The sequence below is a fragment of the Chelmon rostratus genome, chromosome 3 (assembly GCF_017976325.1).
Source record: "Chelmon rostratus isolate fCheRos1 chromosome 3, fCheRos1.pri, whole genome shotgun sequence".
NCBI lineage: Eukaryota > Metazoa > Chordata > Actinopteri > Chaetodontiformes > Chaetodontidae > Chelmon > Chelmon rostratus.
Genome location: NC_055660.1, coordinates 7,522,569 through 7,546,471, shown reverse-complemented (window position 1 = coordinate 7,546,471; position 23,903 = coordinate 7,522,569). Strand labels below are relative to the sequence as shown.

The following is a 23,903-nucleotide window of genomic DNA, read 5'->3' as shown; positions in this document are numbered from 1 at the left end:
GAGGGAGACAAGGAGAAAGGGGCTATGAAGATGGGAAACGGTGAAGGACATCGAAAAAAGAACATGGCGAAAAACAAAGAGGGCTGGGATATCATTGCCTTTGGCGTAACGGAGTGGGAGCATGGATGGAGGGGAAAAAAGCCTCACATGCTTATAAATAACACTTTGTATAATTCAAAAGGAACACAAGGATTGAGCTTTCCAAAACAAGGAACTGAGGATGTGTGTATTTATATCAAAACACTTTCAACTGGACGGCACACATGTCACAGCCAAATAAAATCCTTGCTCATTTTCTTCTTGTGTAAATCTTTTGAAGTTCTACATCTGTATATGGAGGGTTTATTCAAGGATGAGTGTGTATATGTGAGCTGTGATAAACAGAAAGAGAAAATAGAAGGGAGAACCAGATAGCGTGAGACAGATATGTAGATTAGAGCTGTAAACCAAGCACAAAAAGAAAATGCAGCCAAGAGCTACATACTGTCAAAAAGCAAAAACTCTTTCAAACATAGTGTCTAAAAATTAGATCAAGCTACAGAAAATTTGAATCATTTGGCCGTGCAATTCATATTTTACTTTTTGGATGCCTGGACTGAGCCAAGGGGCCAAATTTTAATTGACTGTTGAGCAAAAAAAAAAAACAAAAAAAAAAAAACAAAGGAAATTTATTTCTCTTTGGCATTAAAGCACATCGCCTTCAGAGTAAGCCAAGAAATAGTGTAATCATTTTTTAATTGGTTGAACTCTCCTCATATATCACACCAAAGTTAGAAAATTGGAAATCTTTTGATCGGCTTTCATTTGTACCTTCTGTGGAGAAACAAGGATACGACAGAGAAAAAAGTAATCAACTGAATGGGTATGAGTCACTGAAATAAAAACATGAAACTTTAAAAGTCAAACAGGAACCATCAATAAAATGGAGACAGGTGTAAGTACCTTTCACTATACATGCATGTCTGCGTTTGAGAAAACCAAGGGAAAGTTCATCAATTAAATGTCCCTGCAGCAACAACAAAAAAGGCCAAACTGCCTGAAATTCAAAGTGAATGTTAGCAAACTGCCCAATTTTACAGTATTGCAGTTGGCCTGTTTTGTGTGTGTGTGTGTGTGTGTGTGTGTGTGTGTGTGTGTGTGGTTTTACATGCATACGTACAGCCTACTCTTCCACACAGTATTTACAGTGCAGCAAGGTGGAGTGCCATTCCAAGTGCCTCAGGCTACACATCTCTTATTCATAGAACAACAATAACAACACATCTAATACCAGGGAGCACAGTCTGTTTTTAAAAAGAGCAAGAGGCAAGGAGAGAGAGAGCAAGAGAGAGAGAGAGTATAAGAGGGAGAGGGGCTTCTAAGTCCAGGGAGCAATGTCTGTTTTTATCACAGCTGAAGAAATCACTCTGAAACATCCGCTGATATGCTAAATACAGTGACAAGCATTGGGGACACATGAGTCACTGATGGACCAGGTGACGCACTAATGGTCAGTGAGTGTGCATGGTGTCGGAGCCGAGGGGTACCATCAAATAATAACGAAGAAAAAAGGCACATGCACACACTCTTGAACCACATGAACTGATGAAGGGAGGTTGAATGGAGTGGCAGCAGAGACACTGGAGGAGCAAACAGATTGGAGCTCCTTTCTTCATACTGCCTTTTTTTTAAACCCTCTCCTTCACAAATTAGCCACAACTGTCCAGGGGAAATCACAGATGCATTGAAAAGGATCAGATCATCCAAATTAGCAAATTTTTTTTTTTTTTTTTAAAGAAAAAACAAGAGATTTAGATGTTCATCTCTGTACGTATAGTGCTACCTGATGCAACGGTGAATGGAATCTCATTTGTGGAGCGCAAACCTAATTCCACAAAAAAAAAATAATAATAACAACATGAACAGTGACGGATCTTTCCGGACCAGTCCTGCTTATTCTGGATAATGCACAGTGATGACTCTCGACCGTGTTCACTGAAACTGTTTTTTTTTTTTTTTCTTTCGACCAAAGCAATGGTTTAATAAAAACTGTTGGCAGCAAAGTCTGTGGATTACCCAGAGTAACTGAAAAAACATCAAATGAGAAAGAAAACATTTACATTTCTAACTCAATCATCTTAATGTCTGTATTGTTCTTAGATATAACAGACCCAGTTATGACAGCGTCCTCATTGTTTGTAGTGATGATCCGTTTCCTCTGTTTTCTGGGAAAGGGCCCTGGCCCCATTTTTCTTTTGATGCCAGTTTTTAGTTGTGGCCTTTTTGTAAAGTTTTACAGAGATACAAGCTGCTTCCTATTACTACTACTTCTACGCCCCTGTTGATCAGCGGAATAGTGTGACACCACTGGCAGGACTGTGTATCACGTTGATGCATGTGCATCCTTGTGTGCATGCACAAGATAAAACCAAATCAGGAACATATATAAAAACAGCTCCATAGCGCTACTAGAGGTCTAAAACTCCACAGGGAACCCTTAAGCTCAGATACACATGCAAAGCACAAACTGGGAATAGAATATGTTGTTCTGAAACACAGTAAGACTGCAGCTGAAGGGCTCCAAGATCAACATGTCAGCATGAGTTCATCATCTTTGGGATAAAAGCAGAATAAAGCTGCAAGGTCACCTTCAGATTCCCTGATGTAAACTGCATACTGGCAAGTTGCACAGGAAGGGCAATAACTTTCTCTTCTCTCTGTTTAGAGCCAAAAGCCAAAAGATATTTTAAAAGACTAGACCCTCATGTCTCAGTCTTCCGGTACTACTGGTACCTGCAATGTGCCATCCTCTTCCTCATCAGACAACTTGGTCATGTTGAAACATCTCACCTGTGAACCAAGTGACCTTTCTTGCATCTTTGGGCTGGTAATTGGACTCCCACACTTCCTTGTTGCAGCGTGCCGGCTGCTGGACAGATGGGTTTTCTCAGTTTTACCACTGAAATGTTTATTTGCATAACAAAATAAAGCGTTATATTATATAAAGGTTGTTTAGGGAACATTTCTCTGAGTATTTAGAAAGTTTTCCCGCTGTTTCTCTCTTTGGAAGTCCTGAAATAGAATCAAAAAATGTACTTGTATGTTCAATCAAATATATTTCACCATAACTGTCAAGACTGACATTTCTCTCTCAAATTGCATCTCACACGGCGCAGACTGAAGGGGGATGAGGCACTCTTTTCTGACGTCTTGAATCATTTCACTGATTTACTCGATAAAAACGCCGCGGCAACGGCATCATATATTCTGCTTAAGAGTCAGGAGGCTGTTATCAATTTTGCTCAGGAACGTCATGATTTTTTCTTCTTACCAATGCGCGCAAGAGCAATGGAAAGACACACTGTCTGATGGGAAAGAAGTCAAAGCTCAGTCAATGGCACACAGTAACAGTTACAACACCGGAGCACAAGCATCATAGCTAAGGTTGTCATGGGGAAAGCTGATGCTATGTGACACCTCCATCTACTCCAAATCTGACTGCGGACACAGTTCTCTCTTGCCCTTATTTGTTGCTGCTGTGCTTTAGCCACCAATATTATCATATGCTTAAGTATTGTCTTTTTGGAAAACACTGATCCACAGTCTACAACAGCCTCATTTATTTAAGGATCTGGCCATTCTACGTCATCTTTACACTGTTTGAGCCCACGATATACTTTTCAAAACAACAAAGTGACGAAGAGGAGGTAATTTATTACAATGTTTCTTGATAGTGTGATTCTAGAAGGAATACTGAAATAGTGTGAAGCTATTCTCATTTAAAAATATTTCTATTTAGTTGATTCAACCTTTAAGTAGGTGAAACTGCCACGAACATGCAAACCATCAAATGACAACACTACAACAGCAGGGACTGGAAAAAAAAAAATGACCTGGGCTACACGCATTTTGAGGTCAAGACAAAATATCAACAGCTTTTTCATCTAGTACTATGTCTCTTTCTATCTGAAAATAATGTCTAAATGTAATGCTGCTGTGGCTGAGTAATATACACTTGGGCATGCCCATGTAAGCACATGTATAGCAGAGAGAATATGTTGATGCAACCTCTTGCAACGGCAACAATTATCTCTGTCTAGACACTGGCATGACAGCAAAAGCAAAAAGACAAAGTACAGCGGTATTGAGTCTACCATTATTGCTGCTCCAGTCCGTAGTGCAAGGGAAAAAAAATCAACAGTGAGCAAAAACGAGAAAGAAACTGTAAGGAATGGACTGATATAAGACTACAGATCTTCTTTTTGTTACTACGTTACGTTAAAAATAGCTGCAATTCTGCTGCACTTTTCGAGGAGATGATGGTGATGTCATTTGCCTTCTTGCTAATGAACATAATTTCTCACCAGGAAGAAAACAGGGTCCAAACCACAGAGGGGCTACTTAAGACAGAACAGGAGAAGAACAGAACAGCCTGTGACAGGTTCTGAAAACCTGTCGGCAAATAACGTCATTGTTCTTAATAATAAGACTGAATTGAATACGGACGGCCCTTCGAGATGGCCTTGTCAGATAAAATTGTAGCAAATATCGTTTAAATCAGACTTAAAAATTCAATATAACAATCATCCAGCACACTCTCTTCCAATATTCCTTGTTACGATTTTAGCTTTATGTCTTGCTCCTCTCTTGCTGCCAATGAGAACTTGCAACACCTATAACCGATTCATAAAGTCTCTGCATTTAATATTCTGAACAAGTAGGTGGTGGAAAAACAAAACTGGGTGCACAGAACGTAATGTGTTAAGTTTGTGTCATCATCAATAATGAATATTTCGAAGAAATAGAGAAGTTCTGAAAATAAAAAGATGAAAGCTCTGCAGTAGTGCTTGTTCCCATACGTAATTTTAAAGGTGACATTTCAACTTGCTCCGTTCTCAAGGAGTGAACTCATTCATAGCATGTCCACCAACAGCAACCATGCATGAGAAAACAAAGAAAAAATGGCTGCTTAAAGTCAGCTAAATATACTTCAAATAAAAAAACCTTTAAAACAAAACTGAAGTTACAAACCCGATCAATTTGACTGTGAAGTGACTGACGTAGGAGGAGTGACGTGCAGGAGTATGGCTGCTTTTAAAGATTTAGCCAAAAATACATGGACATCACTGATTAAAATTTCATGACGAATGTTCAAATTGTAAATGCATTCGTAAAGAAAACTGTGTTTAAGCTGCAATGATGACAAGATCCTCCTAACCATTATGTATATACACAAGACACCAATCCCCATTAGATCATGACAGACTCGAGTTTACAAGAGCACATTTTGCTTTGATGGGAAAATTATATATACATACACTTATATCTGCACACATCATAGATATACGTAAGTCAGTCAGGAGGGGATGACTGAGCCTGCATCCATGAGAAGCAGTCTCACTACACGAGCAACCTGAGTGTTTGACAGTCACACTAGTCAGTATGATCTAAATATAAAGATAGGGCGTAAATGATGGATTAGGCCACAGGAATCTGACGTGCAAGTTGATATAATGAAAAATTGCATTGTCGATGCATTCAGGCATTCAGGCATTCAATTCTGTATAGTCATTCATGCCTACTCATTCAGCCATTCATTTCCCCTTCTCCATTCAGTCACTCATCTCTCCACTCGGTCTGATGTAGAGGTCTCTTGGTGTGCATTAGACCATGGAGGAGCCATAAGAATTAACTCCTAAGAATTGATCCGTTGACCGCGCAACCTTGAAACCTGTGCACACGCACACACTCCTACGCGTACTCAGTTGTCAATTGCCTTAAAAGTGGTGGTCATGCTTGAGAACACATGAATTCCATTCACCCCTCTGCTAAATGGACGCAACACGCTTGCCCACACACGTTTCATTAAAGTGCCCTGGTAGGCTTAGTTTGGCACAGTATGAGTCAGAGGAGTAAAAGGACCTGACTGAGATGAAACACACACACACACACACACACACACACACACACACACACACGCACACACACACACACACGCACACACACACACACACACGCACACGCACGCACGCACGCACACGCACACACACATATATATATGGAGCCAATTTAAAAAGGAGAAGGGATCAGGTATAACAGGGAGTTAGTTAAGTAACTTTCCAAGATGAAAGTAGCTGGATTAGATGCACACAGCCATGCATGTGTGTGATTTGTGTGTGTGAGTATTAAGGTGGCTCCCAACCGGGACTCATTTCATTTCAGCCAGTTTCATTCCAAGCTGACACTAGGAAAGGTCTACATTTATTTTGACGATATCTCCCCAACACTCTGTCCATTCTAATCCCTTCAACCAATAAAAGAGGACTTTAAATCAGTCACAAGTTCTACAGATTTTCCATTGGGCAGTGCTGGAATCACACCTGGGTCCAATTGTTCTTGAAAAACTGTCAGATATGGGAAGCGTTTGTGTGAATCAATCTGCAGTGTCACACAGGCGAGGCTGCTGCCATTGGGGTTATTAAATTGGTTCCTTTGTGCCAGACGAGTAAATCCATCACAGAAAACAGTTGGAGGGAAGACTTGGTGCCTACCTGAAGGTTGTGTCTCTCCAGTCTCAGCTCCAGAATGTTGTTCTGCTCCTCCAAACGTTGCCGCTCTGCCTCTAAATCTTCAATTTTCTGTCTGAAAATGCACACATACACAATCACTAGCAGAATAGCGACTATACACATCATTGATTTAATTAGTTAGCCCACGAGGCAGAGCTCTGTTTAAAGGCAAGGTATGTGAGGTGTGGTTGAATTAATCCACCCTTGGTATATGCATGAATCTTTTATATCCCAGGTTTGGAATTTTTTGCAACAGGTGTGTGCTAGGTACCTGAGTATGCTGACCTCTTCTTTGTTCACTAAAGAACTGCTGTCAGCAGCAGAGGCCTGCTGCTTCTTCACAGACTCCAGCTCCAGCTCCACCTAGGACAAACAGAGGAGAAAATGGGCTTGGTGTGCTAACTTTGGCCATTTGCCTGGCAGAAACCTTGTGGCTGCAGATAAATCCTGGAGACTCACTATCCCAGTTAGCTGCTGTCTTTTCAAGACAGACATCGACAAACAGATATATCCTTTATACACCACTGGTCCACAGAGTCATTTTACATTTCAATTTCCACACTTTCAAATGTCCCAATCATTTTTCCCTAGTTCTTTTTAGTCTGTCTGCATCTTAGTTAGTTCCTTTCTGATCTTGCTCTCCTGTCTGCAATTATCCCTCATTTCCATTTGCACACCCATTTTCCTCTTTTTCTGACAGCATCTGTCTGTCTCGCAGCTCATCCTCACTCTCTGGCTTCCCAAGACGGATAAGTAATTACTGCTATACTAGACAGGTGGATTTCACGCGTCAATACTCATTGCCATGGCTATGTTGATGTCTCCTCGGCAACAAGGAGCCATGAAAAGAAGGGAGATCATAGAACAAGTGAAGACACAAAGACAGATGCACATAGTGTGTAAGAGAGTTTAGGTCACACCTGCCAACTCTTTGCTTTATTCTGGTTTATTATTCAACTGTTTTTTTACAGCAGTCTACTTTTTTGTAACTTTACTGGAATTTCAGCACCCTTCAATGTACACAGCAAACTTAACAGATGGACTGGTCCATTGAGTCTGCAAAAACTCACAGATTAGACTGCTATACTTCATTTAGACCACTATCTTTTCAGTGCAACCTGGCAACAACTCACTGCACGCAATAATGTTAAAAAGAGGCTCCTATATCAGTAGTACGTGCCAATTAGTGTCACTTCATAAATGTACTAGGACGAAGACACATTACTCAACACTAGGAAGCTACTGTCCATGTACCGTAAATGCAAATCCTGCTGCTAAATAAACTGCCCCTTTAAAAAAGACTAACCTCATTGTTCAGCACACTTGTCAGCATGTTAGTCACAGAGGCATGAGGGCATCTTTGACTCACATAAAGGCACTCTACACCTGCATGCAAAACAGTCGCGTCTAAAGAGGCACCTGAGACAGCTTAAGTGCTAAAAGCTGAGGTTACAATGTCTGTGATTTTTTTGGCTAATCACTAAGTAGCAATTAAGATTTCTATAGCTTTAAAACATGTTCTACCAGGGCTGTATCAAATAGTTCAATGCTTCATAACGTTGACATTCAAATTCTGAATCAGCATTTGAATACCGCACAGCCTCTTTTTTCTTGTTTTTGCATTACTATTCATTCTGTTTAGGACTGTTATTTCTGATCTAAAGATTGGGTAACACTACCATAATTAGTCTTATACTATTTTCAAGAATTAGATTCCAATGGCAGCTGCGTAGGATTGTTTTCAACTCCTGTGATCCAATTTCCAATAACTTTAGACCATTGTAAAGGACAAAAATGAAAAAAGAAAAAAAAAGAAAGATGTAATTAGTTCCAAAATTCCCAACATGTTTTAATCTAATGAAATATTTTCATTGCAGTCAACAAACTGTTTGCTCTCCCACATGCTGCATACAAAGGGAGGCATGCATGCAGTCTAACAGCTCCATAAATGACATGTACAGTGTTTCCCCTTGGCTGACAGTTGGGGGGTGGTGGGTGGGCTGCGGGTTAACTGCATTTAACGCTCATTCTACCAACACACCAAAATGGATTCTCACCTTTAACACTTTAAAGTTTCTTTAAATATTTATCAGTTACTTTTCAAAATCCACATGCAACACTCTTCTCACCGGCATAAATTTGATTCACTGCAAGGCACTTATCTAAAAAGTTAGTATCTCGCTTTATAAGATAGTTCGCCTGTTACTCCCGTTATTTCTTTCTTCCAAAACAGTGCTGGAGAACACTACAAGCAAATGCCAGCACTTGAGCTTTCATTAAAACAAAGTTATGACTGGTGGGTTAACTGCTTGCCAAATTACTCAGAGCACACAAGGCCAAACTGCCTCCTAAGCTACCATATGATAAGGTGTTGACAAGCAATGTAGCATTTAAAAGGATATTTCTTTTAAAACATCCAGCACAGTGCTAACTCCACATGAAACGATCAGGGGCTGCATTACGTCACTTACAGCAAACTTCACGGACAACAATGAGAGAAAACAGCATCACGGATCTGTTTTAACGTATTAGTCTGCAGTCTAGATGGAAGCGAAAAACACAGAAACAGAGAATCCCTCAACACGTCGTTGACTACCGAGCCTGTTAGTAACCGGTACAACATTATCTCCTCGTCACCTGTCTCTCCTATTCTGGGCTTCATGTGTGTGGAAGAGCTAATCCCGCCTTTAGTGAAACAACATCAATAATTGCATGCATTTTTAGCAGTGGTGCTCATGCTGCTGCAGAATTAATGCAGGGGGAACACTGGCAGTGGCACGCTTATCATGTAAAGAGTTTCTCTGGCAACGACACAGAGGTTGACTCGTGTTTGGGAAGATGCCCCCACAACAATGATTTATGTAACCACAATAACAAAAAATCTACCTCGGCTTCAATTAAAATTATCCGCATTCATTTGGTGCTCTTTGCTCCATCAAAACATGGACACACTCATACCACCGACTGTACAAAGACATGAAAGAAATTGAATTTTGAAATTGTTGACGAAACCGACAAGTTCATCAAAGAATTAAAATGTTTTTTAGGGTGATGACGTCATAAAATGTAACAGACATTCAACGCTTTATTCAAAAACCTCAAAAGAAGCCTCAAGTGTAAAAAAAAAAAATTGCCATTCAGAATAGCCTATGTTCTACTTTTAAACTTTTTTACAAGGAAGAACACCAGTTTTTTAGAAAAAGTGTGTGTGTGTGTACATGTATACTTACTGTTTGCAGCTGCAGTTTCAGAGCCCCTGTCTCTTCCTGTGCTTTGCTCAGCTGGGCCTGAAATGAAGGACAGAAAAAAGGCAAAAAGGTCACAGATACTAAGTACGAAAAATTGACTTCCTGTCCTTATACTACAGATACAGTATTGACAGAAACAGTGCATGTGAGCAGAGAAGAAGCGGCCATATGTTATCAGAAGTGTGCAGTTCATTTGATCAGTCCTCTCCTATTCTAGAATGACAACAAGTTTTCAGAGCATGTACTGTATCTGTCAGTTTGTTCATTGAGCAAAAGTATTGAGCGCATTGACAAGGCTGGGTAGCACCCATTTACATTGCCTTTAGCTACAAGAAAAGTGTTGCTCAACAACATGCACACGTAATTGGCAGCTCAGAGAAGCGTAAGCAAATATTTATATTCAAATTTTGCAATTTTGATAATTAAATAAGAAACCTGGTGATACAAAAGCTAGTAGGTTTCTATAAATGCGAGTGTTGTACAGTATTAGTGTATGTGTGTGCAAACACGCACCTCCATCTCTGTATTGTGGTTCTGCGTCTTTTGCAGCAAGTCCTCTGCCTCTCTGAGCCGTTTACTGAGTTGAGGAGAATACTCAGTAGGTGCCAGTTCACTGTCGTACGACTCGAGTATGGCCCGCATTCCATCACGCTCCTGTAACACACACGTTCACATTAGCAGAACACTACAAAAAAAAACAAAAAAAATGTCATGACCTTACAGGGTTTTGTGCTTCTGGATATGTTATGTTTGTGTGCGAGTGAATAAACTGAGAATATCAAAGCTCTTTGATCGTTTTTCTGATTTGTCTGTGTTACTTTTGTATGACTGTTTGGTGCATTAATATGACAGGCAAATGTCTTTGTAAATGAGGAACAAAGTATGAGGCGGCTGCGCCTTTCTCATCCAAGCTGTGACAAGGCGAGGCTTAAGGTTATGGTCGTGCTCATCTGCATTTCTCCTCATGTAATCATCAAATCAAAGACAAATGTCTTTGTAGACAAAGAATAACGAACAAATCAAAAAATTAACTCATGACAGAGAAATGTCTTTGCAAATGAAGCATATAATATTATGCTGCCTCATCCCTCTTATTTGAAATGTGATGAGATCATTTAAAAATTCTAATGAATTTGTTCTCCCCTATAATACTGGAATGAAAGATGTGTCCTCAACACTGTACTCTGTCCGGTGAATCAACACACCAAGCAGATGCTTCTCATAGAGAAGAGAGGATAAAAACCTCTTCAAGTCAACGTCCTCTCAAGTGTCACTCAGACTGACACGTCGTCTCCAAATAGCTCACGAGTCACTGTCAGTGAGTGTCTGTCTGCTTGATGTTTGAGTGTGTATGTTCATTTGCACACACAGAAACATGCATGCCTTGGTATGGTTCCCTAAAAACACAAACAAAAATGTATAGAAGGAGAAGTCGGCCACCTACAGGACGCATCAGAAATTAAGGGCTGTGAAAAAAGGGAATCATATTGTGTATGAGTTACGCTCTACTTTTCAAAATATGCTCAGTTGATCCAGGATATTTTAAGAGAAAGGAACAGTACATCCTGTAGTAAGCTAAACTGCTGGAAAAAAAATGTTATCAGCCACTGGTTTGTGATGCTAGAGAACACCACTTAGAGAAAAATATTCATTTCTAAAGCCTCACAAAGTGTAAAAAAAATCAGAAAATTTTACCTGATGTATAACATGTTATCTTATAACAGTAATGAGTGATTGCGACATTTAATTCATGCGTTGACATAGTAAATCTGTGTTGGTTGCCAAGCAACATGATGAGTGAGAACAATCTAATCTATTTAAAAAAAGGCAAACAGCCTGTTTATTAATGCAAATTCACTGTCAGTCAAGACCGTTAAAATGATGCGTCTCCTCCCCTCCCTTCACTGCGCTGGGCCGCTCTGTATTATAAAGCAAAGCAGGCGGCATTTTGTGGCAATCAGACTTTTAATAAACATCTCACAAATGGCCAGGCTGCGTAGGACCATTTTTGAGTTTTGACGGTCATTGGAAAAGCTCAATTGTCTAATATTAACAGGGCTAATTAAGGAAAGCGTATGCAATTCAGGTCTAAGTCAGGTGATAAATACTTGCAGTAAATATAATTTCAGGTAGCTGCATGTACTATATGCTGACTGCTACGTGCTGCCGTTTTAGAGTGGCTTAAAAGCACCTTGTAATTGCTGCATGTAAAATTCTGTGAACAATGGGCTGCAATTGCCCTGTCAGATTAGCTCATAGGCTGGTATCTGAAAACAAATTAGCCTAATGAGATTCAGCCTGTGATTAGCCAGATCAAAACCAACATAATCCATTTAAAGATGACTGCTCTGGTTCATTTAAAAACACTATATATGAAATCACCCTTAATTCAACTTTATTTGTTTTGGCACTGAAGCAGCATCATTTGTCATGCAAGATAACACAATTGCCCAATAAATCCTTTAAAAAAACTTGGAAAAGAGAGATGAGGAAGACCAACAGGAGGACAGACTGAACAGAAGTAAATAAAAAAAGGTACAAACACATTTAGAGGTCAGTGTGTATGTGTATGCTGCCAGTCCTAACCATCAGGCCCTTTGGCTATTTACTGTCTATTAACGTGTAATGAAATTCACTCAATCTAAATCAAAAATCTGACGGCATTTCTCTGATAAAACCTTCATTTTAAAGAACACACAAACAGGGAGTGGGAGGAAAGAGTGATAAAACTATCATTACAGTTTTCATCATCTATTCTTGAAAAATGGCTTTTATGTCAACTGTTTTATCTAGTGCGTAAAGATGTGCCTGTGCCTCTAATGAGTCAATGAGTCTGTCCCACAAAAGTATATGAGAAACAAAGCATCCGAGCAGGGCAACAGTTACATGAAGGAGATGCAGCTTTGTGGTGGAGAGGGAAATTTGTTCTCCTCTCACCTTCCTTAGCCCTCTGAGCAAGGCACTTAATCATCATTGAATTGTGGCTACAGTCATTCCCACAGGTGAAGGGGAGAAACGGAGATCTGTACACCTTAGAGCTCATACTCGATCAAAATAAAACTAATTGACAACAGCTTTCGTCAATGGATTAATAGTTGAATTAATTTCTCAACTAAAAAACATTACAAACTTCCCTTGTTCCAGCTTCATAAATCTAAGTATTTGCTGCTTTCCTCTCTTCATTTCTTGGTGGGGTTGGTTGAAACAGATACAGTGCAAGTGTGAATTCATTGCATTTAGTGTTACTGTTCAATGTATAAAATGTCTACATCTGGGCAATCAAGTTAATAAAGCATGCACAAAAGGTTATTTTTAATCAGAAAGTAAAAACAATGATAGCTGGCTACATTAGGTATCTTACAGCAATGAATAATAATAATAATAAAAAATATTGGTTGGTTGCAGCCCATTTATCACATTATATACATATGTATGTTGTTCTTTTCTTGGAAGTATACAGAATGGATTAAAGGAAAATGATGAATGAAAGACTAAATGTAGTTGGGCAGTTGCAGATATGGTTGGGTAAAAAGCATTAATACACTCAACTATAGTCTTTAAAACTTGTAACTAAAACATGTGTTGTGACTCTGACCAGCAGATTCTAACTGATTCATCTTTGAGTCCAAGAGGAAGTTTGTGCCAGATGCACTGAAATTTTGTCCAGGTGTTCCTGAGGCTGCAGTGACCTTCATGTTTGGCCTTTGACCACCAAATTATAATCAGTTCATCCTTGAGTACAAGTGGTTGTTTGTGCCAAATTTGAAGAAATTCCCTCGAGGCGTTCTTGAGATATCATGTTCAGGAGAATGGGACGGACAACCTGAAAACATAATGCCTCCGGCCACAGCTGTCGCCTGCACGGCACAATGAAGGGTCATAATTTTAAAAGGCAACATAATCAAAACCTACTACACTGGATATTGTTTTAAATACGCTGTGACTCGATAATAAACAACAACTATTTACAGCCTCTGAGTGCTCGGTAAAGTGTGACTGGTTGAATGCAGTCTCTGGCAAAACAGTCTTGGGCCAAACCATATTTTCAGCATGCCTGTAGCGCTGCTTAGTTATGGTGCTGGGTGAGTGTGAGCGTGTGTGTGTGTGTGTGTGTATGATTTGTGTACTAAGAGACTGAGTATGTTGACCTCGGGAATTACACACACTGCGAAATCAATATCACAGGGAGATCTAGTCAGGAACAGCAGAGCAGGAGAAGCAGGACAGACAGATTGAGGAGTCACGTGACATTCATCGACCAATCAGAGCGAGAGAGGGGGTAGAAGGGCAGATTAAGAATTCTGCCTTGAGATTCAAGTGTGTACTGTGTTCCCTGAGTGTTTAAAGTTAAATTCTGGCATTGGGTGATGGTGCAGGGTTTGAATACATGAATGTGTTTATTGGTGTGCGTTTGATTGTCGGGGCACCTTGGTTAATAAAAGTACTCTCTTCTGTAGCCGACGGACAAGAGCTTCCTGTGTCTCCCTCTTCTTCTGCTCCTCCAGAGTCTTGCTGCGCTGCTGGGACAGCTCTGCACGAAGCTCAGACTGTGAACGCTCCACACTCCTCACACTGGTGGGCCGGGATAAATGAATAGGTGGAAAGCAAAAATGTGCGTGTTGGTTAATAACAGGGGAGAGGAGAGGGCAGGGGAAGATGGAAACAGGTTGATTAGTACTGAATGTTCAGACAATTTGTAAAGTAATCTACAGTCAATTTAGAATAACACCCCTAATAGACAACTTACCTGACTGACACCAAATAATTCTGAGACAACTGTCCAGAAATCATTGGCAGCAGCGATTTGTGGAAGGTCTGATCAATAGGACAATAATTATAAGAGAGCACAATAATTACACCTCACACTCCCTTCACCATTCCGCTGTTTCTAATATTTCATAATGAGCCCAACATGCTCAGCAGAAGAGAGATGCCTGTTAGCTAATGAAAGCTTTCGTGGCTGGACTGAGCTGTAGCATGAATATACCAGAGCATGAGCACAGCACTCCCTACAGACATCACCTCTGCCTAAACAGGACAAGTTTAATTAGTGAATTCCCTCTCTCTCTCTTCCTCAATCACACACGCATGCGCGCGCGCGCACACACACACACACACACACACTCTTACTGTCAGGAGTGCTATCAGAATCAGGACCAGTTTAATTAACTTTGTGACAATTAAGGACTTCTCAGAGATACGCTCTAATAGATACATGGGGGGAGAGAGGCATGCAGGCAGACAGAATGAGAGAAAGAGGTCTGAAGGCAGAGAGAGGGATTTTGTGTATGTTTGAAGATGTGTTTGTTACCGGCTGTTGAGTGTGTAGTTCTGCTCTTTCAGAGCAAATTCTCTCTGCTGGATCTGAATCACCTCCCTGGACAGATCCTCTGGTTTCCTACAGACAGACACACACAGAACAGTTAGCATACACATGTGTACTCACACACACACACTCACAGACACACACAATGAAAAATCAATATGAGTGAGAGAGCAGAAAGGACAGAGAATAGATGAAAACGACGGCTTTTCCATATTCTTTTGTTAGTCGGCCAGTGGGGAGCTGTGAAATAAAATGACATGAGCAGCAGAGGGAGAGATGAGAGGAGGATAGTGGGCTAAATACTGGCCACAGTTCTACAAAACAAACTCACTCTGTGGGAGAGATTGACAGATTACAAAACACACGCATACACGTAAACACTCAATGGGACAGCAACAATGCAGAAGGTCACATACTCTGATAGAGATGCACCACATGACCTCCAAAATCATGAAACTATGGATCCATCTAAAAAAAAAAAAAATGAATGCCATTATCTCTTTATCTCTTGTTAAATGGGCTTACATTACAGGAGTTTATTAATTTTGCTGCCGCCCAGCAGTTAAAATGACACACCTGAAAAGTGACACAGCATGCTCTGAAGTGCAACTCGACATCATGAGGTTGGGTGTAGCCATGAGAGCAAAAGACTTTTAACCCGCAGGAGGTCAGTGTAACATTGCAATCGTCCATAACAAAAATCAAGCATGTAATCCAACTTCAGGTTTCACTAGAGACTGCCAGCGGTAGCCTGGATCTGATACGGTGGTGCAGCACGAGGCAATCCGGAGTCATGTGACAAATAAGAAAAGGCTGAGCGGTCGAGGAGAACATCAAGGCTGGAAAGTCAGAGTGTTCCACGCGAAAGTTGGGTAGCATGGATTTATCAACACTTCCACTCAGTGGAGCCTTAGGTATGGAAATAATCTCATGACTAAAATATGAGTTCATGAATCATAGGATGGAATAACTATGGTACCCAAAGTAGGTAATTCCACACTGCCCAGAGCAAAGAGGGATTAGCCTCTCCTAAGTTTATACGAGAGGCTCTTTTTCTGTGTTCTTCTGTTTTTTGCTTTTTTTTCCACAGGTCATGAACCAGACATTTCTGTTGATGTTGTAAGCAGTGGGTTGGTTGCACATTAGTGGGTGAGATGTCGTGAACGAGGTACGTTCGTGTACATGCACTGTCAGGGTGCTGCAAGTCTACTGAGTGGAGGGAAGTGATTCTAACACCAGAGCTTTGTTAAAGTGTTTCGGCTGTTGAGACATACTAGGGCTGGAACCAATGGCTATTTCCACTATCAATTAATCTATTTAGGATTTTTAATCTAATTTAAAACGCTCATCACAATTTCCCTCAGCCTACGAGGACATCTTCAAATTGCTTGTTTTTTTCCTGCCAAACACAACGATATTAAGCTGACAAAGACAGAGAAAAGCATAAATTCCTCACATTTTAGATGTTGGAGTGAATCATTATATGACATTTTTCTTCCAGGTGTAACTGATGAACAACGTTTTGATAATTAATACTACTAATACTATTTAAATTTTGACCAACTGCATTTCAATTTGACCAAAATACCACTTTTTTTTTTTTTTTGCAATGCAACAAACAGGATAAAGATACAAAAAGCAAGGTGGAATCCATTATTGTGGGGAACAGGATCAAGGCAAACATATACCATACACACAAACACACACATAAACACCTCAAACTGCATTTCTGACTCAGAAATACTTTCTAAGTTATACTTTTCAAGGTACTCTCTTTCTTCTTGAGCCACACATGCACCAAACGGTCTCAATAGTCTTTTCAACTGGTGAAAACATTACTGGAAAAGAAATCCATTTCCAGAACACCTCCCCTTATATTTTCATCGCCGGTCTCTTGAAAATTGAAAATATTTTCATTCCGCTTCTGTCAATCTTATTTTCAGTTGTCAAGCCAAGGGGTACACTCATAAGCAAGCACAATGTTATCAGACTGTGTAACAGAAGGAAAGGAAATAAGGACCAGCAACCAGCCAACTACTGGCAAATCCGAGCTGTGGCTGTGGGGCTTGTCTACTCCACCAGACAGCCACATTGATTGTTGTTGGTGTGGGCTAACTTCTGGCCAAAAGTTATTTTCGTCTGGCAAAACAGTGCAAATGGCTGGTAAGAAACCAAATCCTGGGTTGTAAGAGACAGGCTCCTCAACACTTGTGTTGACTCCTCATTAACAACTGTTCCACAACATATTTCTTTTCACACCACTAATGACCACCACAACATGTCTAGTGACAGAAAGAGTTACAATATGTAATCCAAAACAAAACAATGAATTAAGTATCAGTAGCTTACAGTTATGAGAAATGACTAGGAGGCCAGCAAAATCAACAAATCAATAATACAAATACACACTAGTGCCAAAACAACACAGCCTCATGAGATATTTCATATTTTATGACAGAAGAAGAGGCCTAAAAAAGGGGAAGCTTTGTTTTGATGTCAACATTAATTCAGACACTGTTACATGACTGATAGCATTGATATTATCATTCTGTCACTGCAGTGTCATCAATTTTCTTTTCTTGCTGATCATTCCACAAAAACAGTATAATGACATAAATCCAGATTCAGTTTCACTTATTTCATCACTCTTTGACTTTCTCATAAAACACAAGTTAAAAAAAATACGTGCTGAAAAGGTTCAGGACAAAAAAATGAGATAATCATGCCTGCTTTTTAAGAGCCTATGAGGCAATCACAAAATGCCACTAATGCACAAATGTGAATCAATACTAATTTTCACACGGCACTGTTGTACTGAATGAAACAAAGGTGAACAGACTGCTGAATGAAATGCTCTTGCTTTCCATTTGCTTTCAGATCACAGGACTGTGTGGGGGAAGCAACATCCTGACAATTAACTTGGCCATTTAGTAAACAGTAAAAACAGCTTGAAGGAGTTTCTAACTGTTGATTTGCAAGCTGCATTAACCTTTACTTTTGATCAGTATGAGCCTCACACATATGGCTGCCCTTTAGAAGCCGTATGTGCAACGCAGTTTTTTTTCCTCCCAGTAACAGCACTTCTGAACACCTGAATTCTGCAGAAGGTTTCAAATTTCCAACTCAATTTACTCCGGATGACAGCCTAGACTAACTTAAATTTTCAGAAAAATGATGGACAGCCCAACCAAATATTGTGTATATTAAACTGAGGTTGGTATTGCATTCCTGTGATCCTCTCAGGTCTTTTAATAACTGCAGATTTAACAAATGCAATCAGGATCCAAAACATATTACGTAAGACCAAAATGAAATCTTACATGAGGAAACGATTTCATTTCATTTCATAATTTTTACAGCGCGTCTACCTTTTTCTTCTTGCCCTGTAGGAAGGTGTAACACACATTTTAGAAAAAACACACACACAAAATAAAACAAACCAGAGTTGCTGTGTGGATGTGTTCCATTTAACATTCTGTTTACATCGTGGCCAGAGTTAATCACAGAGAAAATGGTGTGTGCGTGCATGTGTGCATGCATGCATGCGATAGGACAAGGCTGCACTGTTTATAATCTGTCAGATCTGCTCCACTGCTCACAAGGAAACATGCAATCATTCTCTCATTACCAGTTTTGACTGGATGCATTGAGACACACTCAAGCGCACACACAAGCAGGTATAAAACAAACACAACCACACACACCTATACACGCTGGTGAAATCAATCCACAGTGATGAGGCACATTTATTTGGAATGACGACAGCTCCTCCTAGTGGCACTCATTCATATTTCATAAAAAAATGTAATGATAAAGCTTGTGAAGACTCGTCTACCTCTGTTTTTCTGCCTCATAATCACACACAGGCGCAGTTTGACACAGTGACTGACCTGATGTTGAGTCCTGTAGATTGGCCTAGGTTTTCCCAGGCTTGTAGCTTCTCTGCCAACCGCTAAGGATTCAAGAAACAATACGTCAAACGTCTTACAGATACCGGAAGTACATTATATTATCATATCAGCAGTCAACTACAGAGAAAATAAGACACACCACGGTAGAATAAAATAAGAGTACATTTTGAAAAGTAGACTTTACTGGAAATTAAATAAACATTTTAAACTTCAATCTTGCAAAGATGGTCAAAAATACACTAACATGCAGCTTAAAACATGATCTGCTAACACGGACGTTGATACAATACAGGCGTAATCAATGAGTTTACCTCCTTCTCCAGTTCCATATTGACCAGCTCTTCTTTTGTCTTAGCCATCCTCTCCAGCTTCCTCCTCAGCCCCTCCACCTCCTCTTTCAACAGGCTGCAATTCTCTCTGTTCTCCCTGCACAGAGTGAACAGTGTAATGACAAAAAACAAAAACACAAAATTACATTAAAGCTTCAGACATTGGAAATTTTGGACAGTGTAGGAAGGACATACTTTGTTTAAACAATCTCTGGCTACATTCACCCTCTTACATGATTAAAAACTGATTTTAGTTGTAGTGAGATCACAGTAACAATATCTATACACATGCACGTTAGGTTTCCGTCACTTTTGGGGACATTACACAGACTTACATTAATTTCCTGGAGATTTACATGAACCATAACCACTACTAACCTTACCCTCGCCTTGACAGACAGACAGACAGACACACAGACAGACACACACTCTGCAAATTACAACCCTTTTGGCACTGCAGAGGGCAGCTAATAGATATTATCACTGATAATGTTATCAGGCTACTTTTCCAACTAGATAATACTATAATAAAAAAAAAATACTCTTCCTATTCTACTTCTTGTCCATGCACAATTTAATAATAATTTTTAAAAAGCTGTCTCAAACCAAGCAAAGGGTTGAGCCCCTCTTAATATCAAGGGGTCCCCAATGGAGAGGTCAAGTACCGTGGCGTCTACATCACAGTGGGCCTCACCTGGCGCTGCATACTAACTCAGTGGTGAGAAAGGCAAGGCAGAGACTGTTTCATGTCAGACGCTTGAGGAAGTTCTACTCCTGCACCATCATAAGCATCCTGACAGGGAATATCGCTGCCTGGTACAGAAGCAGCACCAGACAGGCCATGACGCCCTGCATAGAGTGGTCCATTTGGCTGAACTTACAATAGGCAATGCAATACCCTGCCTGGATGTTTACACCAGGTGCTGCAAGAATATGACTAGAGGAATCATTTACAATCCCAACCACTTGGATAACGGCCTTTTCTACCTGCTGTGGTACAAAAGAAGATACCGGACACACCGGATCAGCACAGAGCTTCTACCCTCAGGCCAACTAGGATCCTAAAGGACGTCACTGCCTAAGGCTATTTATTATTCCTATTCTATTTAACTATTTTGAAAGCACTAATTGAAGGAATTGATGGGATTACATTTACATGTGACATGTGTTAGCAACATCACTGTTAATCCATTATCTTGAGAAAGGAAAATGAGTTTCATGCGTTAAAATGATGTTTCTGAAATCTGAATTGTGCCAACAATGGACAATAATCATGTGCAAGAAAGCACACAGAGTGCTGCTTTCTGCATTTGGTCTGTCATGACTGCAGGATAAACATCTGTCATGTGGCTCTTCTTTTCTCCCACTTTGACTCCTCAGTTTTTCACCGTGACTGTATGCACAATGTGGTTCAACAGCACCCAGACGAAACAGAATACAAACCTGAACACATTGTGTCTGGTTTGGAGGGTGCAAAAACATGAGCATAGTCATCTGTCACCTAATGCATCCAAGTGGTATGATGATCTTAAGTCACACTGAAATGTCAAAAAGTTCAAAGCAAACATTTTGAGCCCTGTGGGGTCATACTAGTAGTGTTTAAAAATGACAGCATGTCTGGTCTAACGAAAGGTGAGACATTAAAGGCTTAAAAATGTATTTCACCTGAGAAAGGCATTATCCTCTCGGAGGCGCTTCAACTCCTTTTCCAGGTCTGGAACCCTCGCCACCTCTGCCTTAACAGTCTTCACAATGGCGACATCTTGCTCCTGGAGGGCAAGACGTCTCTCCAGCTCCTGCCAAAGTGTGAAGAGAGAAATCAGCCAAAAGAGTAAAGTGTGTATTCAGCACACTGCAAATGCTCTTGCCTTTGTTACAAAGACAGACATCTTTTAGACATCAATTATCTAAATAATTTTTATGAACACAAATCTTTATCATGTAAAAATTGACACATACACGTGAAACATACTTTCAACCTACACAATGTAGCTCGAAAATCATATAAAACTACTGCTTTGCAGTTCTATGTCTCACCAACCAAGCTGAAGTTTACATCCATGTCTGTCCACACTACTATATGTAGTGAAGACTTGAGAAGGATTTAATAAAAAGGTATTAAGTGTATATTTGCAGGTCACATAATCTGGCTGAAATTCATATACATTTTTTAAGCACTTGTAGTGAATTAAATAATTTTTTCTCCAGTCTATACCTCACTAACATTTACTAGTAAAGGCAGCAAAGCCTCCTTTCCTTCATCATTCATTCTTTTGACAGTTTCTTTGTTTGTGATGCATTTGCAAAGAAACATTAGAAAGCCTGTGCTGCTTCCACAATGCCTGCAGGAAATGAAAACTTGCTTGGCTACGTTTTCACAGCCTGTTAGATTATCTTGACCTCTGCCAGCGCTGCAACCTCTCCTCAGAATGGATGTGTTGAACGTGGCTTCATTTTTTCAACACAAGTAAGAAATAATTTAAGAAACAAACTACTTGTCTCCATTCACCTCTATTGCTTAACCCCACGCCAATTACATCCATGGTATCGCCTAATGCTACTCATCTCAAAGTTTGGCTGACTGCCGTGTAATATTCTCAACATGAAACTACTCATGATGTAAGTCTACAGTCTATCTGATCCTGTGGTAAATGTGACCATACAAACAGTGTTTTCATAACCTTCAAAACAAGCCAAATGTTATAGGTGCATTTTGGTACTTAAACTGCACTCCACTTGTGAACAAGCCTGACTTTTTGTGGTTCTTTACTTACACACTGCAAAGTCACACAGCATTTATAAGACAGGGTACGCTGCCATTGATGAAAATCCCAATACACTACAAAGCATTAAAACTGACCTATGCTGAGATACCATCTGCTATGAGGTAACCACAAAGCTGTATCAGCTGTGTATCGGCAGATATGGATCATGAACGATCGGCAGTTGGTATTGGCAACAAAATCTGCAGTTATAAATTTATAGTCTAAGACTCTTGTTATCTGCATTTGTTTTTGACTTCTCCAACTTATCATCTGTAATGGGGGATGAGAGCTACAAGAGGCAAAACTCATATTACACAATACCAGTGTCAGTTCCTACTCTCAATTCAGCCTGTACATCAAAAAATTAATAAATTGTTTGCCATCATCATATTTTGCTTTGGCAAACTTTTCAGTCTAGCATCCCTGATGTGTGGACAAGGCATGTTTTGATCTCAGTTTGTACATAGACAGATCAAATAGTGGCCACAAGTAATGTCCACTGTGTGGAACATACCTTAATCTTGATGATGTGGTCTGAACAGGAGGACTGGGCAGCTTGGAGACTTTGGCAAAGCTGAGACACTTCCTGATACTTCCTGATTATAATACCAATCAGATAGAAATGTGTGGTCAGCATTTATTTTCTGCAGCACAGCTCACAATCCAACATCATGAAACAGAGCTAGGTCAGTAACAGTCTCTCTAAGTGTTTGTACCTGCGTTGTAGATCTAATTGTTCCTGCAGTTCCTGTTTTTCCAGAGATTGAGTAGAAATTGTTGAGTCTTGGTTTTGAACCTTCTGCTTCAGCTCTCTGATCTCATCCTTCAAAGAACTGATGGTCTGGGAACAGATTACAGGAGTAAGCCAACACAAGATAAGAGACATGACTGGAGTACAAACACAGTGTGTGAGTGAGGCAGGCTGTGTGTGTACCTGGTTAGCAGTGTTCAATCTAATGTCTCGCTCCTCCAGTTTCTTGTTCAGGCTCTCCAGGTTTTTACGGAGAGTACGATTTGCCTCTACTTGCTCTGATAGGTTCTTAGCTGCTCCGGTCTCTCTCTCCTCCAACTTTTTTATTCGCCCCAGGAGGTCCTGGTTCCGGTCAACCTCATGCTGTAACATAAAGGTTGAGAAACAGGTTTTACCCAGTAGCTTCTCTGACACTTATTAGTTTATGCGATATTCTCTGGGTAAGAGAGTGGTGAGGTTAAAGTGTCTTTCCATCACCATATGGTACAAATAATGCCATTTCCACAATACTGCATCTTGTCTTGAAGCACTTAGAAGTTCTTTTTCATACACCAGACTGCTTTTATTGATTTTAGTTCTGCTTTGAACACTAGTAATCCCCACATCTTGCTAAAAAAAATCAGTTGAAGATTAATCCTTTTTTGATTATGTGGTATACTCTTTTTTTCCTTTTAAATCAAACAGGCCACAAAAAGTGACATTTAATTCACTCTCCAATATAGTAAATAATGATTGAAACGGACGAATTAATTCCGCTTGTTGTTTTCTCTGTATACAACCCAAACAGTTTGTGGTGAGATTCTCAGATGACACTGCTATCCTCAGATTAACAAGCAACTCCATCATTACCAGCTGTAGAGATGAAGTGGACAAGTTTGTGGACTGGTGTGATGAGCACCATCTGCACATCCATGTACACAAAACTGAAGAAACTGTACAAGACTCCAGATGAACTGGAGGCCATAGTTTTACTGCCATACATAGCCAAGACATTAGAGAGGTCACTTTATTATAAATATTTAGGG

General features: G+C 40.0%; 1 protein-coding gene across 1 annotated transcript in view; it reads right to left on the bottom strand.

Annotated features, from left to right (window-relative positions):
• mad1l1 (mitotic arrest deficient 1 like 1) overlaps positions 1–23,903 on the bottom strand; it is a 53,176-nt gene that overhangs the window by 27,600 nt on the left and 1,673 nt on the right. Inside the window, exons 4-15 of the mRNA XM_041934312.1 lie at positions 23,062–23,241; positions 22,844–22,968; positions 22,642–22,723; positions 21,028–21,158; positions 19,345–19,459; positions 19,013–19,074; positions 15,108–15,194; positions 14,224–14,368; positions 10,310–10,450; positions 9,779–9,835; positions 6,820–6,911; positions 6,531–6,621 (exon numbers count right to left, since the gene is read on the bottom strand). Of these exons, the coding sequence (XP_041790246.1) occupies positions 6,531–6,621; positions 6,820–6,911; positions 9,779–9,835; positions 10,310–10,450; positions 14,224–14,368; positions 15,108–15,194; positions 19,013–19,074; positions 19,345–19,459; positions 21,028–21,158; positions 22,642–22,723; positions 22,844–22,968; positions 23,062–23,241 (1,308 nt within the window). The remainder of the gene's footprint in view (positions 1–6,530; positions 6,622–6,819; positions 6,912–9,778; positions 9,836–10,309; positions 10,451–14,223; positions 14,369–15,107; positions 15,195–19,012; positions 19,075–19,344; positions 19,460–21,027; positions 21,159–22,641; positions 22,724–22,843; positions 22,969–23,061; positions 23,242–23,903) is intronic.